General features: G+C 39.3%; 1 protein-coding gene and 1 pseudogene across 1 annotated transcript; both read left to right on the top strand.

Annotated features, from left to right (window-relative positions):
• Nucleotides 1-2,929: 2,929 nt before the first annotated feature.
• On the top strand, nt 2,930-4,397 carry LOC4335728 (protein ALP1-like; annotated as a pseudogene).
• A 400-nt stretch (nt 4,398-4,797) lies between these two features.
• LOC107280801 (uncharacterized) lies at nt 4,798-5,829 on the top strand. Its single transcript, XM_026024708.2, has 2 exons — nt 4,798-5,136; nt 5,216-5,829. Exons 1-2 carry the CDS (start codon nt 4,801-4,803, stop codon nt 5,723-5,725), a joined length of 846 nt encoding a protein of 281 aa, XP_025880493.1. The 5' UTR covers nt 4,798-4,800; the 3' UTR covers nt 5,726-5,829.
• Nucleotides 5,830-10,108: the final 4,279 nt, after the last annotated feature.

The raw sequence follows: 10,108 nt of genomic DNA, 5'->3' as shown, positions 1-10,108 counted from the left end.
CTTCATGGAAAATAGTTAATTACTACTTGAGCTATGAAGGATGCTATTTAATCGATAGCTACATAAACACACATTAGTACATGTAGCTACTGTCGTTTTGCCGATTTGTCTGTCCCTAATAATTAACTCTTGCTGACCGCATCATATAGGATCAATCAATCGATAGCAATAAGCCCCGTTTGAAGGGGTTAATATACAGAACACCTGGAAATTATACCTGTAACAGGAGATTCAATTAAGTGAGATTCCAAAGCTATAATTTGGCCTGTCCCACCATCAATAGATTTAGCCAGAGCATTTATAACATGACCTAAGTATGAAACACAACGGAATCAAAGATTGAAACATTTTTCTGTCACACATGAAACATCAAATAGATCCTTAAGAATTGAATATGAAAATGTGAAAACACCATTAAAATACCGCAGTGCAACATTTCGATCCAACATAAAGAAATGCAACATTTCGATCTAATCATGTCTGAGTCTATTTTGTCTTAATGTTTCTTTATGTTAGATTTAACACAAATAAATGTTTTTTTCCTGAAAAGTTGACTCTATTTTGGGATTAGAAGCCTATCAGGACATTTATTTGGGATTAATTAGAAGCCAAATATATGACATTTGTTATAGTGATGCCCTTATATTTGTATCTCATAAGATTTGAGATAATATATATGAGTATCTAAAGGCTAATTTGAATTAATTGGAGCCAAATCTCGAGTATCATTTTCTTTTTCAGCTTTAACAGTAACATATACACAGGAATATTCAGTCTAATATCATTTTTCCCTAAATTAATACCAAATTTTGTAGGGCAAAAATTGCCAGCAATCCAAAGTGACCCTAATTTTTCTCTGACCGAAAATACCATATAGGTGTAGCCAATTATTTCGGCAGACCAACCAAAACTGGAGTGAAAGCCTCCTCCGATCATCAAATCACGTCGCCGGTCATAGACCGCGACCGCGACATATCCATGTTGTTCGTTCGAACCGGTGCAAACCAGTAGCTAGCGTTGCGTTGCGAGTCAGTTTCTTCGATCCGCGGCATCCGATCCGAGGCGCGCGCGGCCGGAAATTTTTTTGAAAATATGCCGTTTATTTTTTTTTCTTTCAGAAATATTCGGATTGTAATTTTGTTTGTACAAATATACTGTTGATATTACGATCTCGTATAATGAAAACGCGAGACCGCTCGGTGTCGCGCGGCAAATTCGCGAGAGCGAGCGGTCAAGTAGAGATACCGACCCTTTGCCGCTAATCAATGATTAATTAGTGATTAATTATCTTAATTAGCGATTGATTAATTATTAATTATCGTTAATCAATATAATTAATCACTAATTATTATTAATTAATCGTTAATCATTTAATTTTTAAAACGCTCTCGCACACTCACTATGCGAGACCGCTCGGTCTCGCGCCTTCCGCGTGCGAGACCGCTCGGTCTCGCGCCTCTATCGCGCAACATCGTGCGGTCTCGCGTCCTCCTCGTGCGAGACCGTCCGTGTCGTCAGCCCACGTCAGTTTTACGTAACGGTTTAGTGATATCGGTAGTATATTTGTGCAAAAAAGTTTATATCAAGACTATTTCTAAGAAAAAAAATATGAATTGTATATTTTCGAATTTTAGTCCGCGCGGCCGCACCGGCCCGTGGGACGCTACACGCCGCGCTGGGACGATGGGATTGTTGCGCCGAGCCAACTAGCCAAGCCAAGCCAGCCAGCCAACCCGGTCAGCGCACGGGCGCCGACGCCGTCATCGTCGCAAGTCGCAACAATAATTGAGCTGCGTGCGTGCGTGCGGGCGCCGGGCCGGCCGGGAAGAATCTTCCGGTCTCGTTGCCTCCGCCCGCGTGTCCACTTCTTCCACTCCTCTCGTACGTCGTCCGCCCGCACGCACGACGCGCACGCGCGCCGTTGAAAATGGAGTACAAGCGTTCCCCCCCCCCCCCCCCCCCCCCCCCCCCGCGCGCGGCTGCGCCCGAGCGCGCCCGTTTTCGATGGCGATGACGAGTGCTGAACAGGTTGGGAGGCCCGATTTCGACGGCCCATGGAAAAACGTGGGGCGGGGGAGGAAGGCCTTAGTGCAGGTAAAAATGGGCCTCGTCAAGCCCTCAACCGCCTTCGCTCCTGCTGCTGCGGCTGCTTTTCTCGCTACAGTTTCCCCTCGAGAAACCGGATTCTGCAATTTTAGGTTGTGTTTGATTGGAGGGATATCCCGAGATGGGATGGAATCATCCTATTTTTAGATGTGTTTGGTTGAGAGGCTAGAAGGGATAGGATGGTTCCAAAAGGGAATATTCCTTCAATATTTGGTACCGCTCCATCCGGGAAAATTTGGCGAACCGCGCCATCCCACTTCCTCGCCCGTGCTCGCGTGGTAATGACTCGCGTCCCACCACCTATTTTCACCGCTCCCCTTTTTTTTCCGTTCGCTGTTTTCTCCTCCTCACGATAACCTCTAGGGTTAGGGTTAGTGGCGGCGGCGGAAGCGCACAAGGCGGCGGCGCGAGCTGGGGGCAAGGCGGCGCCTCACGAGCAGGGCGAGGCGGCGGCGTGGCCTGAGGCGGCGCGCTACCAGGGCGACGCAGCGGCGTGGCCAAGGCGACGCGGCGGCGCGAGGAGGGCGAGGCGGCTGCGCGAGCTGGGGCTAGCCGGCGGCGCGAGCTGGGCAAAGCGGCGGCACGAGAAGGCCTCATCCTCTCCATCCCTACCCACAAACTGCAGAGCTCGGTTTCCATTGTTCAAGGTAAAAAAATCCTCATCCTCTCCATCCCTACACTGAATGGGGATTTTGTTTACAGATCTGTGCATGTCTGTTGTTCAAGAATGTTGTAGTATAATTAGTTCAATAATGTTATTTTTTTAGGTAAACTTATTGACAGTAGATGATGGTCATGTGTTATTTTTGTTGTTGTATTGTAGATGGATAAGAGGACCAAGCTTTTAGTTTGTATTGCTGCTACAAATTTATTGTTATCAATGATGGCCATGATTATTCGGTCTAGAAAAAAGAACGAGAGGTTCAAGGAGAGAAGGTATTAGATATGGCCCAATGGTTGAAAGGGATAGGATAAGAATTGAGTATCTAGAAACGAAAATTTGGAGGAATGATACAACTTGTATTGATATGCTTAGACTTAGAAGAGGAAGTTTTTTTCGTTTTTGTAAGCTGTTTAGGGATTGTGGTTTACTTGAAGATACCATCCACATGTGTATTGAGGAACAAGTTGCTATGTTTCTGCATACGGTGGGGCATAACCTTAGAAATAGGTTAGTCCGCACTAATTATGATAGGTCTGGAGAAACAGTAAGTCGTTATTTCAACAAAGTCCTTCATGCAATTGGTGAGCTACGAGATGAACTTATCAGACCCCCCTCATTGGACACTCCAACTAAAATAGCAGGAAATCCTAGATGGGATCCTTACTTTAAGGTGTGAGATTCATCCCTATCTCATTTTATATTTATGTGAGCATCGATATATTGTCCCTAATCTTTAATGTTGTTGAACAAAAAATAGGATTGTATTGGAGCTATTGATGGCACACATATTAGAGCCTCTATTCGTAAGAATGTGGAGTCTTCTTTTCGTGGTAGGAAGTCCCATGCCACACAAAATGTAATGGCGGCCGTAGATTTTGATCTTCGGTTTACTTATGTCCTGGCTGGTTGGGAGGGGACAACACATGATGCTGTAGTTTTAAGAGATGCTTTGGAACGTGAAAATGGCCTTCATGTCCCACAAGGTAATAAATTACTATAGTTTATCAAATTCTCCATGACAAATGTTGATATTTAGGAATGTGACCAACTTATCGATCATATGATAGGAAAATTCTATCTAGTTGATGCTGGATATGGAGCCAAACAAGGATTCTTGCCTCCTTTTCGTGCTGTCCGGTACCACTTGAAAGAGTGGGGGAATAATCCGGTGCAAAATGAGAAGGAGTTGTTCAACCTTAGACACTCATCCCTCCGTATACGGTTGAACGTGCATTTGGGTCACTAAAGAGGAGGTTCAAAGTTCTAGATGATGCCACTCCATTCTTCCCATTTCGAACTCAAGTAGATATTGTTGTAACTTGTTGTATTATTCATAACTGGGTCATAAATGACGGAATTGATGAGCTTATAGCTCCATCTGATTGGACAAGTGAGGACATTGATGAATCGTCAACCGGCCAAGCGAATGACCATGCATTGATGGTTTAGTTTAGGCAGGGTTTAGCTGATCAGATGTGGGCTGACCGTAATAACCATCATGGAGTGTAATATGTAGCCATGCAACTTGTATTTCTACCTTATTTGCTACATTTCATTTGTATTATGAACTTCTTTTATTTATTTAATTCGTGTGGACAGCTTGTTGTAATCCATTTGCCAAATGTCAGTTGTATGGATAAATGTATTGTTGTATGCTGAATTACTGCATTGATGAATTGATGAATGTTTAATTTCTGGGTTGATATGTTGGTGAATGGTAATTTTTTGGGTTGACATATTGCTGAATGCTCATATTCTGGTTTGATGTGTTGGTGAATGGTAATTTTTTGGGTTGATATTTTGCTGAATGGGCATTTTCTGGGTTGATATGTTGTTGAATACTAAATTTCTGGGTTGATATGTTGCTGAATTCTGAATTTCTGGGTTGATATGTTGCTGAATTCTGAGTTTTTTTATCACATATATAACTGAGAGGTTATTTTCTGAATTGATATATTGTTGCATGCATATTTTATTGATATATATATTACTGAATGGACATTTTTGTTTCATTTTATGATAGGTAGGAAATGGACAACAACAGTGGCAAGGGAGGAAGCACCTATGCTTCATGGACCTCAGCTATGTCCTATTTCATGCTTTCTCACCTAGCTAATGTTGTTGCCGGTGGCACAAGGACCTCATCTGGCTTCAAGGCTGTCCATCTCAATGCATATGCTAGGGCGGTCAATGAAAGGTTCAATAGTACTCTCACGGGTGAGCAAATTAAGAACCATTTGAAGACATGGCAAAGAAAGTTTTCAAAGATAAATAGGCTTAGGAAAGTGGGTGCTGCTGGTTGGGATGAGAAAAATTTTATTATTACTCTTGATGATGAGCACTACAATGGTTATATTGAAGTATATGTCTTACCTTGTGGGTTCTTTGTTTCATTTTTGTAACTTTTTATTGCATTTGCTTATGCAATAACTGTTGTTTCTGAAGGATCACAAGGCTGATGCGGATTATTTTAACAAACCTCTTGCACACTATGGTGAGATGCTTATAATATTTGGTAGCACCATGGCTACAGGAAAGTATGCAAAGGACTCAAGTTCAGTCCTAGGAACAGAGGAAGTCCAAGATGACAATGATGAAGAAAATGATGGTCCTGCCACTACTGATGATCGTGCGGAGGCATCATCTGCAAATAAGCCAAAGAAAGTAAAAACACAAGAGAATGAAGATGACGGGCTGATTGGTGCATTCACTAGTGTTGGTGACAAGCTTGCCTCTGCTATACTAAAGGTCGCCGAGCCGGACAATAAGCTTCCAGAAAGTTTATTTGACACATTGAAAACCCTTCCTGGTTTTGAGGAGGTCCATAGATCATTTTACTATGCTCATTTGGTTGCCAACCCTCACATTGCTAGAGCTTTCGATGGACTTCCATTTGAAAACAAGATGCATTGGTTTGCAATGTTCATTAGTGAAAAGTTCCCTGGATCAACATAGGCTTCTTGGATGAGTTGGATAGTTCTTTTGGTATTATGTGTTGTTGATTGGCTTATTTACCTATTATGTAAGACTTTAAACTGCCAATATGTTGGAGGCAAAGAACTTACTAGTACGAGTAAGACTTCAAATTGCTATCATGTACAAGAATTAAATGTGCTATTATGTGTAAGACCTTCAGTTGCTAATATATGTAAGACTAAAATATGATCCTTATTATGTGTGGCTTGTATTATATGTGCACTGTGAACCTTCTGCTGCTGCAGCAATTAGTATGGACATACATGAAGTTTTATAAAAAAAAATTAATTACTTATGGAGCTATATTGTTTGTGAACAAACGGAATTCACAGTGGTCATTTTCAAATAGTGTGGTGTTGACAAGTATTATTTTGCACTGTATAGTGTTCTTGGGGGTAACCTCACCAATTAATATCAATAGGTAACCCTATCAAGTATCCCACCTTCATCCCTCCATCCAAACAATGTACAGGATCATTCTATCCCATTATATCCCTCAAACCAAACAAAAAAACAGGGTTCGTTCCATCCCTGTAACCAAACAAAAAAACAGGATCATCCCATTCCAAAAAATAGGAATAGACCTAACCCATCCCACTTTGTCCTCAAACCAAACACTACCTTAGAGTTGGTTTGGTTGGAAGCCCTGTCAAAAAAAAAACATTTCCAAAAGGCGTAAACCAAATTTATAAGCCCTTTGTATTTCAATTCCTCTCGTTCAAATTATGGTCAATCCCCAAAGATCGTATCGCTGCAACACGAGTAGTAAGTAGTAGTATATAGGTTTTATCGCCAACCCCTCTTCGTTTCTTGTAGACGTTTCTCTCGTTCCCTTAGAATCACTATGCCAGCCTCGATTCTGTTAATCCAAAACCATATCTTGTACTGGTACTAAGCATAGTGAGCAGTACAATACTCTTTTTTGTCTCTAAATAAGTTTGGTTTTGTTCCTAAATAAATGTAGCTTTAGCTAGTCATATTTAAAAAGAGATTAAAAATACTATTATACCGTTTATTATATTAATATGGAGAGAAAACAAGGAGAATGAAGGTTTAGTGACTAAAAATGAGAAGAAAGAGAAGATAGTATTAAAGAGTATAGTGGATCACTTTAAAACTATACTCTTTTAGTTACAAATTCTTATGGATTAAAACTATATTTATTTAGTGAAACTTCACAGGCAGAACTCAGAATCATTACAATATATGCTAATTTCAGGACATACTTGGATGAGGAGCGGTTGATGAGATAGATGCACTAGCAGGATTCAGTTTGTGTTTTGGTACAAAATTTAGATGTCAAAAGTGTTTATGTGCTTGTTCGGTTGCCCTAGCTGCCGCAGCCGCTATTGCCTGCCATAGGAATTGTGAGTTTGGCATTATAGGTATTGGCTACTTTGCAGTCGCATCTGATTTTACCGAATAGATCGATCCTGTATTTTAAAATTGATGGAGTACTGATTAATACTTGTCACTTACTAGTAGTATTAATCAGTAGTATTCAGTTACAGTACTCAAATACATTTGTTCTTGGACCATGTCAAGCACTTTCTTAAACAGAAGATGCCAATCAGCTGGGCCTTGTAGTTTTCTACAAGTCAAATTAATCGCAGTAATAAATCAAGCATTCTGTCCCCATTGTCCGTAATGAGTGATTAAAAAACAGCAATGATGTTCTGATGCACTGAACTCACTTCATTCTTTTGGCTATCAATCAATAATTCTTTGAAACATTCTCAAAATAGGATTTTATTTAAAGAAATATATTTGCACAAACTACATTGTGAACTATTACAAATCGCTCCGGCTATCTAAAGATACTACTCCCTCCGTCCAATTTTAAACGCAGCGATGAGTTTCCGTGTCCAATTTTAATTGTCTGTCCTATTTGATTTTTTTTACCAAATTAAAAAGCATAAGTCACGCTCTCACGTATAAAGTACTATTCATGTTTTATCACCTAATAACAATAAAAATGCTAATCATACAAAATTTTAAATAAGAGGGATGATTAATAAAAATGCTAATCATACAAAATTTCAAATAAGAGGGATGATTAAAGTTGGACACAAACAACTTACAGCTACGTTTAAAATAGAACGGAGGGAGTACTATACACTCATTTGTACAGTGTATATATATAATGTGTAACTTGGAATCACTATTCACATTCCTTACCTTGAAGTCATTAAGAATCACTGTAGCACGTCATCACAGTACTGACACTCATACTACACATTATGTTGCGCTGTTATCACTCGACTTTAAATTAGAGCAAGTTTAATAGTATAGCCAACTACTAGCTGCAATTCATCTACCAATGTAATAGTTCATTCATACAACAGTTACATACTACACTATTAATACCTAGTCCCACCTGTCACAGACACACTGCGTCTTGGAGTCCGTGCTACAGCTGGCTACAAATCTGTAGTCCGCTGCTCTTCTCTCTCCTGATTTATCTTCTTAAAATATGTTTACAGCTGGCTTATAGCCTGCTATTGTATCTACTATTAAGCGCTCTCTCTCTCTCTCTCTGGATGAACGGCTGAGAAATAATCGCAAAAGTCATGGGTAATGTGCTACTCGTACATCATGACTGCTTGGCTGACGTCGTTGTTGCAGAATCCGGTAGCAGTGGGTTGGTTGCTTGCGACTTTGTGCCATAATTATATATATTTCTCCACTAATTAAACTAACATTACGTCACATCAGAAACAAGGCAAGTCACCTGAGAGAAAGCCCATGTTTTGCCGGATTAATAAACTGCCCAAATTGAAGAAAGGTGGCAGATTCTTTGTTCCTCATTTTTTATGTTATCGCCGAAGTAATTTGGGTGATCGAGAGAAAAAAAATATAATTAAGCTCTGGCTTTCGAAGTTTCAAAACGGCTTTATTCGCCTTCTGTTTCAAGTTAATTACCGCATTTAAATTGATGTGTCATCTTCTGGGATAAGGTCCAAGGAAATGTTGAAAAGAAATGGGACTTTTGTAGTTATCCTGGGAAATTGTGAAATCAGATTGATTTGAATAGGATGAATCAGATAGGTGCGACAGCCTTAAGAAAATGGAAGAAACAGTACATGGAAAAAAAACTAGCTTGTTTGGCTTGGTCCTAAATTTATCTCACTGTATGCTAGTTTTTTTTTCGTTCAATAAAATCATCAACTTTTAAAATTTGGCTCCATATAAAATTGCGGGGAAACCTGCCAGTTCTATATATTTGAATGAAAGTTGATTTTTCTTTAAACCGTCTTGTCTTTATTCATCTACCTATAGTATTAGTCCCAAAAAATATATTTACAATTATTCAGTTCAAAAAAAAAACTTTGAAAAACACACAGCAGATTGATATCCACCCCTAACTATATCTGTTGGGATATTCTATTTCATTATCTTTAAAAAAAGCTATATATATCTACATATACACACTGGTGACTAAATTGGTAAAAAACAAAAGATTTGTAATAATTAATACTAGCGTGATTAAATAGTCCCAACAGATGGAGGCTTTGTGTTGTGCTAAAATTCAACCGGCGACCAGTTTACCACTGGTAACGTGTCTCCTTCATTATCAAAATAGTTGGTACACCCAGTTTTATGCAATCAGCTCAAAAATATCTCACGATATTAATGATTTCCTCATTAACACCCAAAATTTATATTTGTTTGTTTCCTTCACTCCTCTCCAATTATCTCTTTCCTTTCTTACACTAATATCATTAGGGTTTCCTATATTTGAGGTTTAGAGATATAAATGATGACCATATTTACCCTCCTCCCCTGCATGTTACCCTCTCATGATGGTAAGGGTTTGTTTTTCATTCATACGGCAAAAGATATTGGCCGACGATTAAAACTATAGGTGAGAAAATTTCGCGTCAACTAGTTTTGCTATATGTAACTTTATGCAACTAGCTCAAGATCATTACCTCATACATGTATTTCTTATTGTTATTTCTCTCTACGAAGATGCATATTTTTTTTTCTGCATATGGGAGATGATGCTTGCAGTTAGTACTACATGCAAGGGCATTTTAATTTGGATAAGTAGTAAAAAAATTCCCACGTTTCTCCCAGAATACACTTGGTATCAGATGTATTATTTCTATCCATAATAATGTCAATATTGCTACTGTTCGGTGTTGTTTCTATTGTCGATACAACCACCAGCCTATTTACACGTAGTCTTTTGACATATCCACAAGACCACAACTAACATAGCTACATATTAGTACATTGTGCATATACTACTAGCTCATCATATTGTTTACTACTATATAAAATATCCCAAAGTAAATATCTTATCTAATATTTTCTACCGACAGGGGTAGATCTACAGTACAAGTGCCGGTGTCCGGT

Source organism: Oryza sativa, chromosome 4, assembly GCF_034140825.1.
Source record: "Oryza sativa Japonica Group chromosome 4, ASM3414082v1".
Taxonomy (NCBI): Eukaryota; Viridiplantae; Streptophyta; class Magnoliopsida; order Poales; family Poaceae; genus Oryza; species Oryza sativa.
Note: the sequence above shows the minus strand (reverse complement) of the source record. Positions and strands in the feature narration are given on the sequence as shown.

What these genes read in the sequence shown, in the direction of transcription:
- LOC107280801 (XM_026024708.2), top strand. Translation starts at nt 4,801, where the DNA reads ATGGACAACAACAGTGGCAAGGGAGGAAGCACCTATGCTTCATGGACC. An exon ending in ATGGTTATATTGAAGTATAT is followed by an intron (nt 5,137 to 5,215) that starts GTCTTACCTTGT and finishes TTGTTTCTGAAG; the next exon opens with GATCACAAGGCTGATGCGGA.